Raw genomic sequence first — 19793 nt, forward strand, 5'->3', positions numbered from 1 at the left:
TTATACATTAATTAATTAAATACACACGAATGGTTTATAAATTGACTTTTTTATTTAATTTATTTTATTTATAAACTGTTCTATAGTTGGAATCTTTAACAATATTTAAGATTTACACAAAAAGAATTGCACAATGCAATTACCAAAAAGAACAGAAAGAATAGCTTAGCGGAGCATTTAAACTTGTAAATAGTACAATACGTGGATAGCCGAGGCCGTAAAAGTATCACTCTATCGCTCCGGAGGACTCTAGTTCAAACCCGGATCGGTAATTTTCAAAAGCACTCGGGCCCGACCCTAGTCGTTCGGTCGCTCGTCTTCTCGCGGATCGGCACGGAGAAAAGGCCTTCTCGGTGCCCACGGGACAGAAAGAATCGAGACAGTAAATACGAGGGCACATCTTAAAATTAGGTTCGTAGAAGGGAAAATAAAGTCATTATATTGGTATTTTAAGAAAGTAATCATAAAAATTGAGTGACAAACAATACGAATTTAGATATAGAAACTCGTTAGGATATAAATCTTAGAACACACGAAAGAACTTGGAAAATACGTAAAAAAGTAACAGATTCAAAGATTGAAACAGATAGATAAACAAATATTTATGCGAGGGACTCTTTGGCATCATTAGATAAATGAATAGACAGACAATTTGTGGTCCCGGAAAAAGTTCGAGACCACCCGGATTTTAAAACTTTTCATTAAAATTAATTGATCTCCCGTAATTATGTCGTCGTTTGGGTATTAAAATAACCATAAACCAAATATGAAGTAAAAATAATTCGTTTCGTATTTAAGAAATTACAAATTATTGCTTGCAATTTTCCCAGAAAAAAGTTTGCGACTGGGATTAAAAAAGCACCACAAAATTGATGTTTAATACTTAATTTGTTTACCATTAACCCGAATAACATCAATCGGTCCATTGGTCACGGATGAAGTAAAGACTTGTACCAATTTCATTCCATGCAGTCACAATGGCTTTTTTAAGATCAGAAACATTAAATTATTTTCCATGGGCATAAATCACCCCAAAGGTTTTCGAAGATTTTATTCGTTGTTAGCATTTACAACTTTTTACTAAACTCCTCTCTACTCTCAAAATTAAGCTTTTGCCATTCGAGATGATAATTAAATATATACACAAGTTTGTGATAAAATCTCGTAACAGATGGCGTTGTAATTAAAAATAATATAAAAGTTATTTTTTAAATAAAATCTCATAACAGCCGGGAAAGTTACTCAGTTCGTCGGATTTTTTAAAAATTTATTTTAATTAAATTATTTAAGTAGAATTACAGTTTCGAGTTAAAATTAAATAAGATTAAATCAATTCCGATAATTTATGACGACTGATTTCCGGTTTTCTTAGTAACGTTCAGTTTAATTCAAACACGAAACTTCTATTATCGAGGATCGAATTTCACATATTTAAAATTTTGTTTTCGCATTTACAGACGAACAAAGTACAAGGACTTGCCTAAATCTACGATAAGATTACCCGTAACATATTTTCTGAATTCGTATTAACTGACGCAACGTAACAATATAAGTCGGGTATTAAAAATATGATTAAGTAATCGCGATGTTAATGTTTAAAATATGTTCGATGCTTAATCTAGATTAAGATAATTACAACAAATATTAAAAATAATAACGTAAGGACGAACGGAGAAACGATAAATTTCGTATCTTATTCAAATATTTAACTACAATTAACTGCAATAATAAATTGAATTGCCCTATAGCTGCTCTATTAAAGATAATAGACCGTATAGCAACTATTAAAGATCAAGGGTCATTCATGGCAGCCACTTCCCGCCAAGTAAAAATGAACGACTGATTACATATAGAGGAATCAGAGTTGCCGATTTTCGGGGGTCGATTTCTCCGTCTCCAAACACCCGAAGTAATTCCGAAGGTCTCGTTCGAAAGAAAATTGTTTTCTCGGGTAGTGCGCAAAATTTCAAGATTTTCTGTAATGCGGTTGCCAAAATATAAGCAATTGAAAAGTGCAAAAATGTCAAAAAAGCTGTGTTTCTGTTCTTCATCCGGTAGAGAAGAGAGAGTACCGGATCCAGAAAGCTCAAATTTTAAACTTAAGCCCTCTCGTTATCGGTGAGGTGCTGGCTAAACTTCCGGGTCGATAGGTCAAAGTTCACGGGTGTTTGCCATAGAGCTAATTCAGTTTTACGGCTTAATTTTTATGCTTGTAAAGATAAAATTGCACGGAAACAAATGAATTTTATTCAAATTGTTACTCAATAACAAAAGCTCTTTCAACCTTAATAAGCCTGTGCTTTTCGTCGAAAATTTCTGAAATTTTGCAGGGAGGTTTGTTTATAAGGGGATCGATGCTATTAATTTTTGGTGGTTAAAGATCGAGCGGATGGTGTGTGTGTGTGTATCAGTAGGGTCGGATTTTAATGAAGATTTTACTCGTTATTACCATTTACAATTTTTTTTTTTTTAAATAAAACCCGTCCCTAACCTCAAAATTAAGCGTTTTGCCATTTTATAATAGTTAAAAATATAAGTTTTAAAAAAATACCGTAACAGGTGGCACCAAACGTTGCCGGGAAAGTTATGCAACTCGTTGCTGGATTTTTCGAAAAATTAATGCCGGCACGCATGTATGGTAAGTGAACAAACAGTACTGCCGGCAACTAGCTGATGGGGTCAGTACTGCCCACCATCTAACAATACTTTTTCGTGTTATCTGGATGCGTTCTGGCTGAAAAATAGTCTCGTTGCCCACGTGGCAGGAACTGAACACACGAGTCTAGCTCCAAGGTAAGCATTAGTTCTAAATTATACCGCTACGGCGAACAGCGCTAATCGCGGCAACTGGATTTGCCTGTCAGAATTTCGTTAACGGTTGGAAAATGGAATGCGGTATATGCAATTTGAAGTATAAACACAAGCAATGTTTAAGCAGACATATTAAAGAGAAGCATAAAAAGGACTATAACAGGAATGATTAAGATATAAAATTATTTAAATGTAGTTTGCATTCAGGTAATTTTTACGAAAAAGAAACAATACTGCAATTATGTATTTTAATTTGTTTAGAAAATAATCATTTAGAAATTGCAAAGTTGTACTTAATAGAGAAAAAAATTCCGAGTACCCCCTAACAAACATTACGTCTCCTCCATCTATACTTGGTTGTGAGTGAGAGGAGGTTTTGGTCTTGAACCCTGTGTTTTCTCTATCTTCAGTATCCTTTCAAAAATAGTAACATCCAGACAATATGATGGTTGCGTATGTCATACGAGTAATGAATTTATAATTAATGCAAACAGTAATGTTTTTTAGGCTTATTAGTGTATTTATGTATATTATAGAACGACGTTCAATTACTACTAGCATATCAAATTTTAAATCCCTCATGTTTTGTTTTATTAATAATTCCATCTCGTAATCTTATAATAATAATTTTTTTATAGAATAGTTCAATTTTAAGCCAGATTCGTACATTTATTTTATTTTCACTTTTAACTAATAATTTCGAACAAAGCATTTATAACTATGAACAGAAAACACAAGTATTGTACCGGTATATCACACATCGTACAGTCTAAATTTTGTCTCTGACTATATTTTACAGCACACTACATCTCATTTTATTTAGCGTATAACGAGTTCGATAAACAAATGATAAGGCCTGTAACTACGACCCGAAACTGACTCAAATCCAGTTGCCGCCATTGGCGCTGTTCGCCGTAGCGACATAATTTACAACTAATGCTTACCGGGGAGCTAGACTCTTGTAACACACTTCCTGTCCCAAAAATTGGTGCTCACCAGCTTCTTGGCAGGAAGCGCCTGCATTATTTTCTTCGTTTTTGGCCAGTTTTTATTATCTATTTTTGTTATGTTTCTATTGTATTGTCATTCGTTTTTTTGTATTATTATATTATTTAGATTTTGCAAAAGAACAATTATTATTTGCAAAATCCAAATATAACAACGGTTTCTGTGTTTGTTAGGGTAACGTTTTCCATCATCCGTTCATTTTTTTTTTTATCAGATGAAGGAATTTATGGCTTTAATAAGGTTAACTTCTGTACGTCGTAAGTGTGAAGATTCATTTTTATTTTGTTAATCGCGACATGACACATCATTATCCATAAAATCTGCTATTCGCGTCATAATGAATCGTAGCAGATTTATGGTAGCAAAGAGGATGATGTAATAAAAACAGAGTTATACACGTGACGTTACCGGGATGATAAATTAAAAATAATTTTTTCTTGTAGTTTTACTGCGTGTAATTTTGCGGAAAAAAGGGGAGAAAAAAAGAAAGAAAATAAAGGCAACTGCATCGTCCGATTTAAAACTTTACAACAAGAATTATAAATTTTATTAAGTTAAATCTGCAGAAAATATAAGATACACAGAAGACATTATACATGGAAAATCGATAAATCGAAAGGGAAGATCGAGTATAAGAGAAGGGATCATTTTCTGTACAATAAACATTTATAAAATATCCATTCAAACATCTAAACGAGGTTTTGGTTTATGCCATAATACTGAACATCACAGATACGTGTTTTGGAAAGTTTCCCAAGCAACGTCACGAGGGCGAGAGCTTTTCGTTGATGCCGTCTCGTAGCGAATTCTCTTTGAAGGAACCTTTCGAAGAGCTCTGACGACGAGATCTGTTAACCAATCGGAAAGCCTCTAGAAACTCGTTAAAATCGATGAAACCGTCTTTGTTCAGATCCATGTTACGGGCCAGGTTATCTATGTTTTCGGAAGATATGGGGTTTCCCATGTACTGGCTCAACAGGTGGCAAGCTTCTGTAAATTCCTCCATAGAGATGAGACCTAAAGCATTGAAAATGTGTCAAAATTCCCTCTGGCTCTGTGTATCAATTAACCGAACCTCTAATCCTGTAACGTCTTCTACATCAATTAGCTGTACATCTTCTAATTGTAAAACTGTAATTACACCAATTAAAAATATAAGAATAAATTTAACTTACCGGATCCATCTTTATCCATAACCCTAAATATCGTTTCCAGATTTTCTTTATTTCTGTACAAAGTTTCCATGATAGAAGGACCTTCCTGAGATCGAAATTTCATTCGAACTTCTTTATTAAGTAAAAAGTTAAAATAATTTATTTAAAATGAACTTACGGAAGGAATATTAGTAAAACAAAAATCGTCGAAAGTCGTATTATAGTCGACGGTTCCCTGTTCCAAATCACACTGCGCCATTTTGTGACAGAGAAGTCTCCATGGTAAATTGAGTCCCACTTCTTTCTCCATGACCGAACACCAGTCACTAATTGAGATTTTACCTTTATTTAAAATAATTTGAAAATTTTATTTTCTACAATTTTACCGGTTAATGTATACTTAAATCATTAGAAAAATAATTTATATAAGAATTTGCCTAAATATGTTGCCTCTTTCGAAATTTTTTACATTTTCGAATGTACGGTACCTGTCATTCGGAATCTGAATAAATGAATAATTTCTTAATATACTTGGCATTGTAAGGGCATGATTCTATACTACATCCAGTCAAAACAAGAGAGTAAATAAGTGATTAGAAGAATGGTAATATCCCACGCAACTGGAGCGGCAGAAAATAGGATTATTCTGAAGAATTAGATAATGAATCTATGATTACGATGGCTGTATCAGTCTAAGTTACATCCGAGACACGAAATTCTCATACCTTGGGTTAGATTTGTACTACATTCCAGTTTTTAATATTACGACAAAGACCAAAGGTGCTTCAGAAATAACCGAAAGAAAACTTCCAAAAATATTCGGACAACAAATACACGATTATAATAAAAGAAAATGCCAAATAATATTTCAGAGAGGAAATTTTGGGTATACTATAGATTACTCCCTATGGAATTTCGTGTGTTTGGGTATATATCTGAACTCAGGGGACCGAGACGAGTTCAACGATACTCTACTTTTGGACCGGAGACGAAAAATAAAAAAGTTATCATACTTTTTTCGGCGATCGCGCGATGATAGGGAGTCGCGTCGCTCTCCGCTAAGTCGGCCTCGCTATCGCGATCGGAGTCCCGTCGCTTGCCGTTAAAATTGCCTTTAGTAGACGTTTCCCCTCTGTTTTTACTTTGTTCAAGAACTACCGTGAATCGATCACTAGTTTAGCACATGGCGGCGTGTGGTGGTGCCCGTACGAGAGGTCGGTCGGGCCGCCATGTTCGCTGCCATAAGTAACATTAACCGAAATGGCGATCGCGCGATGATCGGAAGTCGCGTCGCTCTCTCCGCTCTCGTATCGCGTGTTTAACTCTCCGGGAGATGACCGTAGTCCGACGTCACGGTTTGCAGACTTTACCGCAAGATGGCAATACTAGCAACTACGGTGCCGTCTGCATGAGAGCGTTAAAAAAGTATGGTAACTTAAAAGTGTGATAACTTTTTTATTTTTCGTCTCCGGTCCAAAAATAGGGTACCGTTGAACTCGTCTCGGTCCCTGAATTCAAATATATAATCAAAGTCCTAAAATTCCATAGGGAGTAATCTATAGTACACCCGAAATTTTCTCTCGCCGAAAACTCATCTCGCTCAATTATTCTAGCGTAAAGACACGTTCCAAAATGGATTGTACTTCTTTAAAATGTTTGCTACGAACAAAAATATTCAATACGTAGATATTAACGCGTAGAATTAATACAGATTAATTAATTATAATAGTATCTATAACCAAAATTTCGTATGATTATCAGTTTATTAGCGAGGTTGCTGCCGAAGTTTTCAACGCGTACGTGTACGTGTACGTCGGACGTTCGGCGCCACTTTCCTGTTAACCTAGAAGTTTTACAATGGCGTTTGGAACGTCGAGCGTGATTCCACTGACATTCCAAACACCATTGTCAAACTAGAAAGAAAGAAAGCTCGGGAGTTCGCGCTCGGAAGTTTTTTTTGGTATTTGTGTCCATCTTGGTCTCCCGTCCCGATCCTGAGCGAGAACACACCGAAGACGCCCAATGCTTCCATATAGGACTGTTATCGCTGCATATAGCTCTCCTCCAACATTAGAAGTAATTGTCAGCGGATAGCGAACTCTCTCGCAAAATAGGCCTAGCTAGTAGATACTACTACTGTAAAATATTAGACTGTATAATCGCAATTAGCCGCATATAACCTGTCTATGTATCGAACTTTGTGTAGCATTCTGTATCTTATAGTTAATAATATAATAAATGCTTTGTTTATTTGTTAAACCTGTATCCTGCCTACTTGCTCAACCCCCTCGCCACTCGATAAAAAGCCATCCGAAACGACAACGTGAGTGGTCTTTGCAGACTGTTGCCGAGTAAGTGGTTCCTAGAGACATTTCTGGAGCCCCCGGTTCTCACAAATCTGTTAAAGAAACAGCTTCGTATAGAACAGAAAATATCACTTATACAATCATCACTACCTTGTAGAAATTAAATTGTTTACTAAAAGCTCGTGTTTTACTTTTCCCGCAGATATGTATCCATAACAAGTATTGGAATCGTGTCAAATTTGACCCTCCGAGTTTTTATTCAAATCTGCACGTTTTGAGGCCTCCTGAATCCAAAAAAAGACAAAAAATTCCGTGTGTTATCGTCTACTTCGCGCAATAACTCAGAATGGAGTAAAGATTAAGAAACGAAATTTGGTATGTCGGCTTGTATACGAGGGACATTGAAGCTGTTAAATTTTGATGGTGAAAGGTCGAGAGGGTGGAGAGATAAAGGGGGTTGTGTGTATCTCCAGTAGGGTCGGACTTAACGACGATTTTTTTCATTATTGTCATTTACAGTTTTTTATAAAACCCATCCCTACCCTCAAAATTAAGCTTTTTGTTATTTTATAGTAATTAAAAATATAAAAACTTTTTATAACAAAATCTGATAACAGATGGTGCCACGCAATTTCATTTTTTGCTTAATAATATAAAAAGTGTTTTTAAATAAAAACTCATAACAGCCGGGAAGGTTACGCAACTCTCTAGGTTTTTTTAGCTTACCGACGGGATATTTAACAATGAATATTTCCGAATATCGATAAAATCTCGTGAAAAATACACGACGATGGCCAACGCATTAATACATTCGTTTCCCAATACTTTAATATCTATCTTCACTATCAAAATCGAATATCACGATTTCCGAAAGGAAGTGACGATATCCGTTTAAGAAGCTCGCTTAAGCATCGAATTATTTTTGTTCAACTCGTCAACGATTAACCAATAGAAAACCTAATAAATACGCCATGTTTTTATATCAGGCGTAGGTGTAATTATATAGATTTTTGCATTAGTGAAAATGGCGAGAAATGCTATATAAAGGTTTCTAAATCGATTTATCGAATGAAAACGATTTCGGTATCTAAATTATTTACTCTAGCCTTACGTTTACGTAACTATTCTTACAGGAAACGAAAATTAATATTTTTTTATGGCTGATTGGCGTGTAGAAGTTCTACTTACGATGAACCGTGTCCTATCCACGTTTATCTATTATTAATATATTTTAAACGGGTTTAATTCGTATCCGATGTTTTCTCTGCCTCTTTGCATCATTTGTGATCGTATCGATTTTAAAACAGTTTCTACATCACAATATTTAAGTATGAATAATAAATAATTGTTCTACTTTCTAATTCGTATTCTTATATTATTTGTGATTGCTTAGCCCACTTGTTACTGATTTTTTTATTTATCAATATATGACATAATTAAAAATTTAACACAACAATATAATATTTAACGTAATTAAAAGTTCAGGGTAATGAATGATTTATGAAGTTCGATGATTAGACTAATCCTCTGTAAAATTTGTTTACGATACATTACTGAATCGTATGGGGGATGAAACTGTGATTCCGCTGTATAACGTAAGAAGAATCCATAATTTAGGGTGATTTCAAAAGTTTTCATTCGTATCAAAGAGTTCGCTTTATTACTCGGTCACTTAAATCGTAGAATATGACGCGTGAGCACCATTTAACTAATGCACATTCGAATACTTTCTTCCTAATTCTGGTAAACGCGTGTTAACATTCTGATGTGATATGCATACACTTATCACAATATCTCACTTCTGATGATCCGTTTTGTGTAAAGACACTCGAATCACCCTGTATCCTCGCATTTATCAATGGAAACAAACTAACTGATATGTGAAGATATGTTAGAAACATAGTGTTGATGTTCGAGTAAAACTCGCAAAACTAGGAAACTTTTCAGGAGTGATTTGACTGGGATATGTCGAGCCCCGCCCTCCATCACGTCATCGCCTCTTTACGAATCTACCCAAATCTGTGATGATCACGAATAAAGGTTTCATTAGGGCCGAGTGTTAAAAATTTGAAGAGTGATGAAATAAAATGTTTCCGTTATGCCAATCTTTTGCAATTAGATTTGAGTTTTCTGCGGTTAAAAGTATTAGTACGAGTTATGTACCGGTACGTCAAATATGCACACCCATTGACTGATCAAGCATTTATTCATAAAATTATATTAAAACTGCGATACGATAATTTTTTGTATAGAATATCCAATTGAAGTAAAGTACTGACTTCGGAAAACTTTTGATCTCTCTTTTTCTCGTACCAAAAATAGAACGATATTTCGATACCGCTTCATAGAACGAAGAAACACAATGATTTTCCCACAATACGGTTGGTTTTCACGCAAGAAAAGTTCGAATTTTTCGCTCCGCCTGCCATATTTTGCCTTTGTTCTTATTTCATTTTTAAGAAAAACGTCTTCGACCAAAAATACAAACTCACTTCGGGAGACGGGCGATCGATTCTAAAAATTCGAAAAGTTATCTGGAGGGCTTCCTATTTGTCCCGTTGTAAATGGAAAACACGAAAATCGACACGTCTTTCTTGTTTTGCACTTTCCAACTGCAACGAGGAAAACATTTTGTATGTCTCCAGGCGGCTATTTCATTATTGGAACAGAGTTCGAGCTCGCAAAGAAGAAAACAAAAGCTAATCCCCCCCACACATCTCGTCTAACACGCGTAAGGTTAACAAGCAGAACATTACCTGAATTGTCGACGTCTAATTTTTGAAAGTGCGGTCCGATGATGGTCTGCGAGGCGCAAATGCGCTTTTTCAATTCTTTCAGAGCGCACTCTTCCAAATAACTCTGTCTAAAATATAACGTGCGGTAATAAATAGCGGTTATTAATGGGACAATTTCGAATTTTACACCCACCTTTGAGTTATGGTGGTGGTCTTGGTGTTGCTGATGCTCAGGTACATAACCAAATGCGTTTCCAACGTCTCCCCCATCAGTTTTACGTATGCTCCACGATTGCTTCCTATGTCGTAGTAGTTCGATGCGGAAAAAATAGTCATCACCTAAATATGTTAAACAATATATGTAGGTATATATATATTTATTACGATTATATGGAATATTGGAAAAGGAATTCCTTATTAAAGTTTTCTCGATATTGTTAAGGAAAACGCTTTCTAGTAAAATTTATTAATCGAAAAATACTGGAAAAGAATAAATAGTTTAATTTAAAATTCAGAAATTCTCGCATCGTTTTACATTTTAATTTAGTTGGTTGATATAAAATTTAATTATTTCTATGAAAGAAGTCGAATGATTTCCAACACAAAAGATTCGATTTTAAAAAAGACAGACAATTGTAACCGCTTCTGAGGCATCGCGAAGCATTTCTATAACACTTCAAAATCCACATTTTCCTCTCTCTTCCTTAAAATGAATACCTTCTCTGTTAGGGATGCGGAAATATTCAGATTAATTCTTAATTTTTTCTTTAATATAAACGCTTCCTTTTATGATAATTCGTTTCGTTAATTTTGTATATTATTAAGTTAAGCGTTAAACTTAATGTTATTTCTAGAATAAATTTCGGGAACAAATTAGTCTTCTATAAGCTAATAAAATGTAAATAAAAATAGTGTAAAATTTATATTAACAGATTGGTCAAAAGTCAGTTAAGCGAGATTTTTTCAAGAAATTCGACAATTTATAAAAGTTTAATTTGCGTATTGAACGACAAACATCTCACTTTAACGTTTACAAGTAATAAAGTATTTTAAATAAGGTAGCAATTTATCTTTACAATGTTAAACGCATCCCTCTCTGAGCCAAACTATATGCATGATATATACAAGTGTTTAAATTTAATTATAATTGTGTAATGCGTAGTATAATTTAATTGATGTAAAGTTCACGTATTTAACTACATGAAAACATAATATGAATTTCACAGCAATTTTTCTGAGTTTTCATAATGTCTTACTTTAAAATAAGAAAGAAAAGTTTTAAATTAATTTAACGGAAATTAACTAAATTAAATCACGGATGTACGACGCTTAAATCTCGTCATTGTACTTAACATTTTAAATTGCCAAGAAATTATTGGGTTGCCTTTTGAAAAAATTGTAGACCTATAAATTCTCACTGTCGTCCGTCCGCTGTCTGTTAAGGCACCCCTCTCTGGGTGCATTAACAGACAGATGGACGACAGTGGGAATTCGTCCTTCTTTAATCTCGAGAAGGGAGTTAGATAGTTGAAAGCCGAGACCAAATATGGAAAGATTAGGGGCTGAAATTATTTCAATTCAAAACTTTTCCCCTGAAAGAAGTTAGATAGACGATCGGCATGACTCTAATTGCTAATGGGAAAAGTATGATGTACAGGGGCAAGACATTACTAATTTTAGGTGGAAAGCACATATTTTAAATTAAATAAATTTAAAACATATGATTAAAAATTGCAGCCAGACATTGTGACGATGCCACAATAAATAATTGCTCATTGTTATTATTTATTAATAGAAATGACAAAAATAGAAGATGGAATTCATTATTATTTTTATTTGTGTGTAATTAATGTGCTTTTAAACATATCAAATATTTATTTTGAATTTTAATTTTTCTCACTATTAATTAATCGAATTATTTCTTTTTTGCAATTTGTAGTAATTTAATGAATCGTTTTTCATTTTCAACTTCGTCAATTAATGCATATAAACACTAAAATCTATCAAATAACGTTTATATCTTTAAGATTTTATTTTAATTAAGAAAAAATACACTTTTTTTAAAAATTTCTGCAATAATTTTTAAGTGACGAACGTAAAAAAATCCACAACGAGTTGCGTAACTTTCCCGGCGAAAAACACTAGGACAGTACAAAATAGGGTTTCTCATTTCCCGGTCTTTTGCTTGTCCCGGAATCCCGGGATAAAAGTGAACTGTTTCCCGGGATCCCGGGAAATCCCGGGACAAAATTAATTATTTTTAAGATATACAAAATGTCACGAAATCAAATGATATAATTATTTATCGTTTTTTAAAGTAATTTAATACGTTCTGTAACTTCCAAAATCATATTAATAATGCTGTGTAAGATATATATTAAAAATTACTTTTGAGTTACGTAGAAATTTTCACAAATAGAAAAAAATTTGGCTTTTAAAGTTTGCCGGAAACTGCATACAACAACAAAAAATAACTTTGAATTGAGTTGAAAATTTAAAGAAAAATGAATTTAGATCAAACTTCTAACTTAGAAGGTAATTTTTGATTTTTTAAATAAAATATAATACAAAATATTGTAAATTTTTATAAGATTTTAAAAAGCAAAGATGGTCGATACTCCGATCTCTCGATCTGATTCTTATTTTAGTAATGAAAAATCTTGCTACCGAGATTTCAATTGATGCGATTGGAATCGTGTTTAATGCATTTAAGAGAAGACAAATATTATGTGTTTTTTACTTGTATCCCGAAAGATTTCTAGTTCGTTTTCGAGATTGTAGTACTTCTTTTGTTCTCTAGTATTCTTGATTTGTCTACCTCGACTGCTTTAATAGAAACATCAAAGCCCGATAATTCGGCAGTTCGTTTGTCTTTAATAATCGGGTTATGAAGAAAAACTTCCTACTCGCTGACTTCGTACTCGTTTGTATCCTTGCCCAATTTGCACAACTTGGCGTTACGCAGTTATTGAAGTTACTAAGCACGGTTAAAAATTAAGACAGCGTAAGCACAATTATTCCAGATATTACTGGTAAAGGATTTTGAGAGTTCTGCCACAAATAAGCTACGTATTGATTATTGACCATTTGTGACGTGCCATAACGAGCAAAAATTAAAAAAAAAAAACCTAATAAGTAGGTTTAAAATTAATAAATAGAAATGTATTCTGACAGTTCATGAGTTAATTATACTGTCTATTTGCAAAATTTCCTCAACCTTAACGTAAAATAAGAAAAAAGTGAATTTTTAAGAAATTTGCGAGATTTCCCGGGATAAGAATATTCCGGTTAAAAAAAACAACCGGGATCCCGGAATCCGGTTTGAGAAACCCTAGTACAAAATCAAAACTGTCTGTGGCTCCATCTATTATCAGATTTTGTTTAAAAAATAACTTTTATATTATTAATTACTGTAAAATGAAAAAAGCTTAATTTCGAGGGTAGAGACGAATGTTATAAAAATTGTAAATGCTAATAACGAGTAAAATCTTAAGTCCTACTCCACTGCAGATATGACACATAACCCCTCTATCTCTCCACCCCTTTGACCCTTAAATTGACCCCTTTGACCCTTCTACTAAAATTTAACAGCGGCAGTGTCTCTTATACGCAAGCTACGGTCCAAATTTTGTTTTTTAATCATTACCCTATCTTGAGATATTAAACGAAATAGATGCCAACGCACACATACATTCACATTACGGATTTTTTTTCATGTTCAGAAGGATCAAGACGTCAAGATTCCCCCCCCCCAAAAAAATACCCAGAGGGTGAGACTTTCAATGCTTTCTTGTTATATAACAAGCCGGTAAAGTAAAATTGAGAAAATTAATTCTATTTAAACTAAATACTTGAAAAATTTATTCAGGTTACGCGTGGTCTTCGAATCATAAATATTCACGAAATTGTCAAATATTAAGAAAAACTGTAAAATTACATTAGTTGTGAAGATTTGTAAAAGTCAATTATTAAAATAAAAAATTAAACGATAAACATTGACTCGGAATTTTCAATTTAATAAAATGTAAACATTAAACGATATTAAGAATTATTAGTTTGATCGATCGTATTCGATACTAAACGAGATTAACGAAAGCAAAATATGAAAAGAGTTGTTTACAGCCTCCATCTGCTATTAGCTTATATAAATTAGCCGAAGGAGGAAGCTACATAATGCGAACAGAATAAAGAACCACCGAGAAAATCGAACGAAAAAAACGTATTTTTTCCATTTTTTAAATATAAATGAATGATTTAAGATCGGTCATTCGACCACATCAGTAAATATTCCCATTGTACGAAATTAGCTTTCAATTGAAATCCTGTCGAGAATTTCGTAATTCAAAATGTAAACAAAATTAATATTGTCAGAGATGAGTTAAAAACGGTTCGGTGGCGTTTAAATATTTTCAAACGATTGAAAATCCTTTAAGAAAAAACCTCCACCAACGTGTTGCTTTACTTTCTCGGCAACATTTGTTGTGTACGTGACGCCATCTGTTATCATTTTTATTAAAAACTTTTAATATTTTTTAACTATTATAAAATTGCAAAAAGCTTAATTTTGAGGGTAGAGATGGGTTTTGTAAAAAATTGTAAATGCCAATAACGAGTAAAATCGTCGTTAAGTCAGACCTTACTGGAGATAAACACGACCCCCTTTATCTCACCACCCCTCGACTTTAACCACCAAAATTTAATAGCATCGATTCCCCTAACAAACAAACCTGCCTGCCAAATTTCAGATATTTTCGACAAAAGGCACAGGAGTTATTAAGCTTCAAACGGGGTGAATAAAATCGTGTCCCCACACATACACTAACATCCATACATGCAGAACCCCCCCGAATTTTTTGTATTTCTCGACGTTTCAAGGTCCCTCGAGTCCAAAACTGTAAAATTATGGGGAGGGGTCAGTTTTTGACCGATCGCCATACTTTCCCTCTGTTATGTATATCAGCAGGGAAAGTAAAAACGGCTAACACCGTCGAAGCAGGTAAATATCTAAGTTTTAACCATACTTTATCGGAAAAAAGGTTTTAGTTTCTAAACATGTTTATGACATTCGACTATAAAATAATATTTATAAACATATCAGCAGACTGGAGAAAATCGATTAGTTGTCATAAAGTAAATATTTGTCAGAGAAGAGGGAGAGAAAGAGAGAGAATATTTGGCAACATTTCAAACGTTCCGTCCGATAAAAATTAAGATAAACGAGCACTCGAGTTTGGAGTTATTGACTTTTATCTTCGAAATTAATATTAAAAAAAACGATTACCTTATTGTTGTGAGCGTATTCGTAACCGTCGATTTTACATTCGTGCGACCTGATGATTCTCTCCAACTTGTGTTTATGCAGAAAAGCGTCCGTCGTATCGGGTCCGAAGAAGCATCCTCCTCCTCTCATGGTGTTGGGACGACACCCAGTTTGATGTCTAGGATCACTCCATAATAAATCCACCAACTAGCGGTAAATTTAACCGTTGGTCGAACGTACGAAAACGTGGAGATGGGTGTAAAAGTGTTTCTCACCTGTTTCCATTCCTTAGCACCCGCCGGCGTGTCGTTGAGGGAAGAGGCGCGAAGTATGGTCACGTACTGTAAAGTGTGAGTCGGACCACCTCGTCAGAATCGAGCGTATACCATCGACTCGGATAAGGTTTCGTCTGAGGGAGATATAAACATGTTACCTTTTACCTGATGCCTGTCCAGCGATGTTATTACTTTGAGATCAGTGTCGCTACTGATGCCTCCGTGCACCACGAATACTTTGTTGTCGATGACCGTGCACAGGGGTAACCAACTATAAACGTCCTCCGTCACCTGGGCTATCTTAGCCGCGTGCTTCTGCAAATATATTTAAATTAATGGCAATTTTTGTCTAGTTCGCGTGTTCCGCTAAGAGAGGAAGAAACTCCAGCAGGAGGAACGTAATGCTGCGGTAATTTAGTTCTTTTCTGTTTGCTAAATCTCGTTTGCAGTTATCGACGCGATAAATTCTATCATTTACTTCCACTCGGGGATAAAAATATTGTTCTTTCAGAAACTAGGTCGACGATGAAGCGGATGTTTCCAGAAGGGAAACGAGAAAATACGCATTAGAGCTGTGACGCCCCACTTTCTTTATTTTCGTAGAAATCTCTTTTCTCTGTGACGAACATTAAGTTTTGCACTTTCGTATAATTATAACTTTTACGACCGTTTTCGCCTGATAATTAATGAGAAACCTTTCTCTAAATACCAAACTCGAGACAATTCCTAACAAAGGATATTAATTGAGTTAATTATTATTAGTCAATAGAGTTTCGTTGGTGATAAATTTTAGTTTAAGAAGTGGTAGTTAAATTATTTCTACGCTGCTATTGTTTTTTTTTAAAGTCGAATTAACAGGAATAAAACTGTAAGTTAAACTCGTAAAAAATAAAATATTTAAAAAGAAAAACTCACCATATATTTGTACATGATCTCTTTCACGAAACCGTACCTGAAATTAATAAAGTTATCTATTTTAAAAACAGTTTTTTAAATTTTTAAACAGTTAAAACGCCGAAGAATCTTTTTAAAAATAATTTTCAGACGTATTGATTCGAAGCAGACTTTTCTCTCTAAAATAAACATCTTAATATTAAATATTTTCAATGTTTTTAATTTAGATTTTTAATTAAAAATCTTTTTTTGTCGAAATAAAAAGAAATTCTTTTGTAAAACCTCCTACAACGCATTCCCTTTTATCGAAGCGGTCGCTAAGATGATAAAAATCGAATTTTTCTCTTGTAGAGTCTACTCCTAATTAACGAGTGAGTTATGTTACAGTGTTTATGTATTTATTAATGTTCGAGTAAATAAGAGACTAGAATCGTATAAGGTGGTGCAGACTTACCTTATGTTAACGGCGAAATCTTCGTGGTTTCCACGATTGAGATAAACGGAATCTGGCCATACAATCAAACACATGAGAAGAAGTATGAGGATTTCTATAGAGTGTGAGCCGCGATCGACAAAGTCTCCATTGAACACGTAAGGGTTGTGTCGAGCCGGAAGTCCGTTCTGGAGGAAAGAAAGAAAAGAGATTGTTTCTAAAGATAACGAACGACTCGACACGAGACATCGATTCAGCTTTTCTAAAGGGGAACCTTATAAAATATGGTCAAGAGATCTTCCAGGCTGCCGTGCAGATCTCCACAGACTGTAATCTGATGAGAGAGAGCCGTGGATGCCAAATTGATGTTGGGTTTACATCGCAGGACCTTCCTGGCTTCGTGGAGAACGGTCAACACGTATCTGGGATGAAGTAGCTGAAAATAAGCACCTTTTTTTTAATCTCTTCATTATACGCAAATATAGATGTTACTAAGCAAATATAATCGTTTGGACTATGCCTTAGTGACAGAAGAGACAGAAATTAATTAGAGTTTTATTTGATATCGCGTGATTAACCGTAATTAAATGCAATCTAGTATAAAAAATTAAAATAAAAAATAAAATAGATAACGAATGAGTTATTGTGTGCCTAAGCTATACAATTTAGGAAATTTTTAATATTTTAAGCAATTTTAGACAAAAAAGGAGAGGATTGTCGGTGATAATAATAGAAAACAGTTATTTCGGATAAACATGCGTAAAGCTTACGTCGTTGGTATATTTGAGTATTTGCCTAAGAGCATTGTAGTTGAGTAATCAAGTACGTGCATTTGCCTATTTATATTTGTCTATTAGTTGTCTATGTATATATGTATATTATATATATATTGTATGTATACGTTTCAGGCATATAGCCACAATAAGTTTAGATTTAAAGCGTATATTAATCAGAATGTAAAAAATACTTTAGTAGCTAAATAACAATTTTTAAATCATTTTAGATAAAACTTAATCTCAAATTAGACGTTTAGAAAGCAAATATATTATATCGGATAGCGTTTTAAATTATTTCTTAATGAGAAATACAATGCATTTGTATTATAAAAGTCAAATCAGCGATTTATTGTATTTTTGACTTATTACATAATAGAAAAATAAGGTATGATTCCTTATCCGATAGTTAAATCAAAATACATTAAACCAACCTTTTAACTTCAGCAATTATATATTTAAAACAAGCGTTTTCAACCTATTCAAGGACATCTTCAGGTAACATTCCAAAAAAAAGAACACCAATTTGAATTTCGAATGCATAACGTTTCAAGGAAATAAGATAGTTTAAAAATTTCCAAAATTCATGGCAGATGTCCGAACACGAAAAATAAAAGCATATAATTGCTGAAGTTAAAAGGTTTGTTTGATGTATTTTAATAGAAAAATAGATAAGTGAAAATTTTAAATAAGAAAATATATACGTGTGTGTGTGCTTGTCGTTTGGTTTTAGGATATTTTAGAATAAACGTGATACTCTCTTTGGCTTAAAAGCTCGGATATTCTAGAAAAATATATAAATACGAGGCCCTACCTTGTGTTGTTTAAAAGCTTCTACTACGTTAGTAACGTCGGTGGCCGAAAGTGGAGATTTTAAATGAGGTCCTGGATATGATTCTTCCAATCTAACCGATTCCGGTTTCGTGGCTTCGTATAATTCCAAATCTTCTTGTTCGGCCAAAATTAACTGTTTCGGTTGTCCTAAAACAAAAAACCAAATCAATTATTTGTTTGTCGAACTTTTTTCTTTCAGTTTTGAAGAGAACTGCTGCGAGTCATATTAGAAACGTCCGACACAGATCCAGTCCTAGGGCCATTTCTAAATGTCAGTTTCTTGCTTAAACAAAAAAGAGAATGTTTCCCGAGTTTGTTTTTAAAATAAATAATGGATGTCTTACCTCTAAGTGACTGCTGAAGACTCGTAGTTATAATAGGGCTTAATGTGTGCTTGGCTGCAGAAAAGTGGGTTAAGAGATCGTTGAAAAATTGCTGAAGCTAGGAAAAATATATGTATATAAAATCCTGTGTTGAAATCGTCTAAAAACGTGATGATGGATATTATAAACTAAAAATGAATTACCGGTAGATTTTTTTTTCTACGGACTTGCATTTGAATTGCAAGTTTAATTTCAGTTTAAATGCAAGTTTATATTAATGTACTGAAATATTTTCTTTTATTTTTGCAAGAGAAGCTTTTACTTCACTTCTTTGTTAAACTTTAACAAATATAAAAATTCTTTACGTTAAATAATGTCGAGAAGAAAACTGGAGATTGCCTTTATAAATCCAACTAAGAAGTTTAATCTAATGAAGAACACTTAAATTTGAGTTACCACCCATTAAAATTAAATTGTAATTTAAATGATTTTCTTTTCTAAACGTCTTTATATTTTAAATTTAATCAAGAAAAGTTTTTCTACAAAAATAATTAAATATTTTGTAGCAAAATTATTATTCATTTATGTTTAATTATATTTTTCATGTTATTAATGTGGTTAAAATTAATTCTACTTCATTCAATAGAAGCAAAAAGTTTGCAGCATTTTCTAATCTAACAAAAATTTAAAAAATATATTTTTTCATATTGATGCAATGTGGAACTTACTTTGAGTTGGTCCTGTTCGTTAGCATATTCCAAAGACTGAAAAATGGTCCAAGAGCATCTTCTTCTTACTTCTAACCGTGCTAAGTATCTCCGATACCATCTCTGTATCAGAAGAGCAGCCTTCATTGCTGAAACAATAATTAAAAGGACATCATCGTTTGCTAATTGTTTAATTCGAGACAAACAGATTCCATTTTGTTAATAATATATTATAAATTGATATTATTTTCCTTCTCAATTCCACTAAAATCGAAAAGAA

At 33.5% G+C, this 19793-nt stretch overlaps 1 protein-coding gene across 5 annotated transcripts in view; it reads right to left on the reverse strand.

Moving 5' to 3' along the window:
• Positions 1-4330: 4330 nt before the first annotated feature.
• LOC136982259 (serine/threonine-protein phosphatase with EF-hands pef-1-like) overlaps positions 4331-19793 on the reverse strand; it is a 101142-nt gene continuing 85679 nt past the window's right edge. For all 5 annotated transcript variants that reach the window (XM_067278730.1, XM_067278731.1, XM_067278729.1 and 2 more), the window contains exons 3-16: positions 19535-19662; positions 18828-18924; positions 18464-18630; positions 17151-17312; positions 16898-17064; positions 16465-16501; positions 15715-15864; positions 15550-15615; positions 15296-15481; positions 10208-10353; positions 10036-10142; positions 5152-5315; positions 4995-5079; positions 4331-4836 (exon numbers count right to left, since the gene is read on the reverse strand). In XM_067278730.1, coding sequence (XP_067134831.1) covers positions 4583-4836; positions 4995-5079; positions 5152-5315; positions 10036-10142; positions 10208-10353; positions 15296-15481; positions 15550-15615; positions 15715-15864; positions 16465-16501; positions 16898-17064; positions 17151-17312; positions 18464-18630; positions 18828-18924; positions 19535-19662 — 1916 coding nt within the window. In that variant the 3' untranslated portion in view covers positions 4331-4582. The remainder of the gene's footprint in view (positions 4837-4994; positions 5080-5151; positions 5316-10035; positions 10143-10207; positions 10354-15295; positions 15482-15549; positions 15616-15714; positions 15865-16464; positions 16502-16897; positions 17065-17150; positions 17313-18463; positions 18631-18827; positions 18925-19534; positions 19663-19793) is intronic.

The sequence above is a fragment of the Centruroides vittatus genome, unplaced genomic scaffold (assembly GCF_030686945.1).
Source record: "Centruroides vittatus isolate TY-2023 unplaced genomic scaffold, ASM3068694v2 contig_817, whole genome shotgun sequence".
NCBI classification, from domain to species: Eukaryota; Metazoa; Arthropoda; class Arachnida; order Scorpiones; family Buthidae; genus Centruroides; species Centruroides vittatus.